This window comes from Lathyrus oleraceus, chromosome 1 (assembly GCF_024323335.1).
Source record: "Lathyrus oleraceus cultivar Zhongwan6 chromosome 1, CAAS_Psat_ZW6_1.0, whole genome shotgun sequence".
Taxonomy (NCBI): Eukaryota; Viridiplantae; Streptophyta; class Magnoliopsida; order Fabales; family Fabaceae; genus Lathyrus; species Lathyrus oleraceus.
In genome coordinates this window covers 424,416,339-424,421,867 of record NC_066579.1, presented here as the reverse complement: position 1 = coordinate 424,421,867, position 5,529 = coordinate 424,416,339, and the positions used below count along the sequence as shown (strand labels likewise).

The 5,529-nt window shown below is 33.4% G+C and overlaps 1 protein-coding gene across 1 annotated transcript; it reads right to left on the bottom strand.

Moving 5' to 3' along the window:
- Positions 1-2,096: 2,096 nt before the first annotated feature.
- Positions 2,097-5,274, bottom strand: LOC127078882 (probable protein phosphatase 2C 35). Its single transcript, XM_051019299.1, has 4 exons — positions 3,760-5,274; positions 2,879-3,010; positions 2,564-2,785; positions 2,097-2,476 (listed from the first exon to the last, which is right to left on the bottom strand). The coding sequence occupies exons 1-4, from the start codon at positions 4,666-4,668 to the stop codon at positions 2,474-2,476; spliced, it is 1,266 nt and encodes a 421-aa protein (XP_050875256.1). The 5' UTR covers positions 4,669-5,274; the 3' UTR covers positions 2,097-2,473.
- Between the last annotated feature and the right edge of the window lie 255 nt (positions 5,275-5,529).

The window sequence follows — 5,529 nt, the reverse complement described above, 5'->3', positions numbered from 1 at the left end:
TTCTCCTTTCAAAATATTTTCTAAACAATTCACAAACACTTTTTCAGACAAACATAAGTGATCAAGCAATTAAGAGCCCATGGATAACCATGGATGCAAAGGGTGCTAACACCTTCCCTTTGTATAATGTACCTCCCGAACCCAAAATCTAATTAAGGTCTTTCCTGTTCTTTTCCACCTTTCCTTATTGGATAAAAGAAAAGTCGGTTGTGACTCTTGCTATCCGCGACATTTGCTTTCCAAAGCAAAAACACACGAAGTCAGTTCACCGTATGACAAACGTCAATAACATCAGCAAACACCAGTAACTCATCATCACCTTAACAACATCATCATAACACCATCAACATAACAACATCATTATCACACAACAATATTACAACAATGCAACGATTCATCAACCAAACATATAAACCAACATATTTATCGACACATTAGGCATATGCAATAATATTCAAACATTTCACCCATCACTACCATTTTATATATCTAAGCATTAGCTTTTTAACGTTTCAAACGACATATTATTTGGACATACGAATCAAAGGTTATGGTCAAAATCATCGAACAATGCAAAACGAATATTCTGGCAGTTATGTTTCGACGCATGACTCGTATGAATTGACGCATAACATGTACATGTCGACGTATGTACCTCATTCTTAAAGCATGTAGCATCATGTTTGATATATTGACTGCATGTGTCGATTCATGACCTTTACAAATCGACGCATGACCCATAGAGGTCGACGCGTGACCTTCATAGGTCGACGCATACTGCTATTTTTTGTCCAAAAAAATCAATTTTTAATCATTCAAGCACTATCTTATGCGACAACAACTTATTTTTACAAAAATTCATCATATTAATCCCAATTCCTGGTGCTGTCACACCCTAAACTCATCTATTTATTTCACGGGATCATGGATGAACAACATATCATTACATAAGACCGATGAACCAGATTCAATAATAAGGGTTATGATGGAATCATCAACTAGATGAACCAGTTAAAATAGATGTGAATCAGATTACTAAATGTCAAGTTATTCGGTGTGTAACATTTTCCTGAAACAAACTAGATAACTTGCTTATGAGTTTTTCTTTGTGCAAAAACCGATGAACCAGATAACTTTCCTCAGTGTTCTCCAATTTGTAATCAAAATGAATATCTTAGGTATGTAATTTTCGATTTTCACGTGCTCTCAAAAATGAAACGAGAAAAAAAATGATTTTTTTTGAAGTATAAGTATTTATACAAAGGTATTTTGGTCCAAATTCATAATTTGTAGAGTAGAGAGATAAATAAAGAGGTATGAGATAAAAATTTCCTTCAAATTTATTTACCAACTCAAATGAATTGAAGCTTCACACAATCTTCCAAACTTTTTTCAATCAAAATTTCAAGATTTTTGGTTTGTTTTATTTTATCTTTAAAATATATATTTTTTCTTAAAAATATATTTTATAATATTATAAATATTTTTATAATCTTTTTTTTCAAATTAAAAAATTAATTTTGACATCCTATAATATAAACATATATTATTAAATATTAAAACATAGTCGATTTCATCCTATAATTTTTATAAAAAAACTCTTTAAAATAGAATTTAATTGATATATACCGACAATATAAAGATTTTGTGTAAAAAAAATTTACACTGTCAATTAATAACAACCACTAATTTATTTAAAAGATTTGACTTTTATTTTAAACATTTAAAAAGTAATACAGACGGATGATTGTGATGTATTGTCAGGGTAAAACTTTTTACACTGACAGAATATAATAATTAATCTCTTTTAAATAATTTCAAAATTAAGTAATATTTCAAACCAATTTAAAATTTCTTCATAAATTTTTTTTACAAATAACATGTAACACAATAAAAAAACATTTAAAAAAATAAATAAAACAAACATGCTTATACTCGGAACAATCTTTCTTTTCCTAGCTTAAATGTACATGTGATCAAACTTTTTTTCTTTATTTATCTCAACATTATGAGTAGAGCGAACAAAGCTTTTACCGATTACACAATCTTTTCAAAAAGTATGTGCAAGTCTGTCAAAAGAAAAAAAGATCAACTCCTTACCAGTAACTTAGTCAACCTTCATTTGCGAGCATTCTTATAATCAAATACATTCACCAATATAATTCAATGTAAGTGGTAGTCAAGTTTAGACTCTCCTTTTATTTCAACTTCTTTATACATCCACTTTCAAACTAGGTGTATTCTCAAGTGCTTCTATGTAGTTAAATGACATGTTATCTTAGAATTAGCAAAACATTAAAAATAGGAAGTATGCTTTCTAAAAGTCCAAGAGAAGAACTCCTTCAGCTGATAAGATAATGCACCTCTTCTACCTTCGGCGGCATTTCGACTTAATGAATGATATATTGGTACTGCAGAAGGCTCAAAAAAGATAGAACTTAGATATGTACCACCTAAAAGCGCTTCTTTTCGATCACTGTAAATTGGAAAATGGGAAATATTATTGTGAAAATTCTGATAACATGGTTATTAGTAATATGAAACAATGCTATTAAGATGGTACCAATTCAACTGGACTTTGACATGTGGGAGAGGGAACCACTATGGCTTGGCTTCTCGACGAGACCACGTGCTGACAGGACAGTGAATCGGGTAAACCAGTCCTCATGGCACGGTGAACATCTAGACCGTTGGTAGCAGATACACCAGAAGTTCCCTTTCCCTTCTTGACTTTTGTTACAGTGCTGAAATTGATCTCTCCTGATCCGTATTCAGATGTACCTGACTACAGAAAAACCAAAGATCGTATAAACAAGTCAAATGACGGCAGAAAAACCAATGATCGTATAAACAGTACTGAAATTTAAAAAGTTCATACGTTAGACAGGCCTTTGATCTGAACAATGATAATTGTTATATCGTCTGTTCGACCTTCATGTTCCAACCATAATTTATAAGACTCTCCAGCAATGGCAGCACACGCATCACGGGGATCTGAATAACTTGCGGCCTACCCATAAAAGAAATTATATAATTTATCAAGATAAGAAATACTAATGTTTCTCTCACCAAACAAAACAACTTTTAAGGTTGTGCAAACATTTAGGATGTAAAGAATGATTAGCAACTAGTGTTTAGTCTTGTGAACTATTTATTCATGAAGCCTATCTAGATATTATACTTTTAGAAACCAGGTATCCTTTGTGCGCAATGCAGAGACTGATCCTTCGAGTCGGGGAGGACCACAATGGGCGACAAAGCTGCCCTTCAAGAGAATTTAACACTGCTGCGTGCCCGGGACAGGGCTCAAACCCAAGACCTCTGGTTAAGCTAGAAGAGATCTCTTACCATCTCATCCAAGTATGTGTAGATATGGAAGTGCATTTATTATTATTATTTCCAAATATATGCCTAAATAATACTACTACTAATGTATTTGGTAATTCCGTACTTGACACTTAACAATATATAATTTTAATACTACTAATATATTTTCAAGGCTAAATTAGGAAAATTAATGCATAAAATGGACACATTAAATACAAGTCCTATTTTATAATTTTAAAATGAAAAATTAACAGATAACATGCAATTCCATCAAAAGTAGTAGATGGCAGTGATAATGACATATGTCCTACAAGAATTGCATTATGATTTAACCAATGAAACATTGCCTGCATAGTTAGTAATAAAGTTTATACCTTAAAAGAGAAACATAAAGAAATAAGGAAGAAACAGGTTGCAGGTCATAACTCATACCATATCAACAACAGTTTGGCTTGATAGGAACTCAAATACACCATCACTTGCAACAACAAAGAAAACATGATTCGGCGTAAGCTGAACCGTTAACACCTCCGGAACCGCAATAACCCCGATAGTCTCACCCAAACTATCCCCTACACTCCTTGTAAAAGCAGCTCCCGGAATCATCCCATTCTGAACCCACAATCGCGGAGGATCGTCGCCCTGACTCTCTTCATCGCCCCAACTTTGAATATCCGGATCCTTATGCCCTTCCACCTGATCAACACTCAAGACCCTAGCACCGCAAAGCTTCACTCTCTCATATTCATCTCTCCGAAACGGTGTCTGATCAGAAGACAAATCCTCAGCAACAATTCTATTCCCATCTTTAACAGCCAACACCGCCCTCGAATCACCAACATTCGCAACATAAAGCATATCCCCTATAACCAGAACCGTAATCGCGGTAGTACCACTCATACAATCATCAATCTCATTCTTATGCAATTCATCATTAGTATCCAAAAAAGCTGAATTATAAGCCTTAACAGGATCCTCTAACAACGCAGAATCATTCGACAGTTTTTCTACCAACCTATTCTTAACAAAATTAGAACACTGTCCCCCAAATTCACCATGTCCATCAAAAACACCAAAGAAATGAACATTAGGGTTACCTTGCAATTGACTCTTTACACAATAACAATCTTGATTCTCTTTATCAGGTGAGTCAGGGTAGTAACCTCTCTGTGTAAAAACAGAATACTCCACAGTGAAGTTGTGAGAAGGAACATCAACAAAATGAAGTGATCTCTGTGTGAGAACATGCTTCCTTTGCGGACCAAGCTCTCTATAATCCCTAGAACCACCAATTGATGGTGCAGGGTAACGACTACAACACTTTCCATGAACACAACCCATGTGTGAAATAGAACCTAAACTTCTAAAAAAACACAAACTGAATCTCAAAAAATGCAATTCTGGGCTAAATTCATAAGCTTAAAAGCTTCTAAAAAACAGCATTGTACTTCAAAATCAGATTTTGAAGAACATGAATGAACAAACAAACCCTAGAAACAAAATCAGCAAAGATAGGATTTTGAGATTGGAATTGTGATTACAAAATGATAAAAAGAAAAGGGTAGTGAACAAAAATAGAGAATGAGTTGAAAAGAGCCACAAAAACAAAAAAGGGGTGAAATGAAAAAAGTGATAAAACCCTAGAGAGAGATTTTGTTGGTTTTTGCAAGGAGGACGTGTGAAGTGGGGTAATGTGAAAAGGAAAGGAAGGATTGTAAGTTTGTTTTGAAGTGCAGAAGGTGAAAAAGGAGAGAGGGAATCGAAGGAAAGGTGAGGTAAGAAGCAAGAGTCCAAGAGAAAAATGGAGAGATTGAAAGAGAATGAGAGTGACAGATAAAGATAGAGAGAGACAGAGTCACAGGTATAATACATCATTTGATTTAAGAGATTCTATTCTATGAGTGCATGTTTGGGTTTGTGTGTGTAAAAAGCTCATATTCCAATCATTCATCTCAATTCATCAACTTGCTTATTTTGTTTTATGAGTGAAGACTGTGTGACAAATTTTTACTGCTACTTATATTTTCTTTGATTAGTATTCAAATTTTAGACTTTAACTAATTAATTGATTAGTTAGTGTTTAGTACTGTAAAAGTGAAACGGATGGTTTGAAATTAAAGTGTTTGCGTTTTTATTATATCTATTTGAATTATTTGAAAAAAATAGTGGTTTTGAAAATCATTGAAAGTACGATAATTGGTT

What these genes read in the sequence shown, in the direction of transcription:
- LOC127078882 (XM_051019299.1), bottom strand. Translation starts at nt 4,668, where the DNA reads ATGGGTTGTGTTCATGGAAAGTGTTGTAGTCGTTACCCTGCACCATCA. An exon ending in GCCAAACTGTTGTTGATATG is followed by an intron (nt 3,011 to 3,759) that starts GTATGAGTTATG and finishes TTTTATGGGTAG; the next exon opens with GCCGCAAGTTATTCAGATCC. An exon ending in AGATCAAAGGCCTGTCTAAC is followed by an intron (nt 2,786 to 2,878) that starts GTATGAACTTTT and finishes GTTTTTCTGTAG; the next exon opens with TCAGGTACATCTGAATACGG.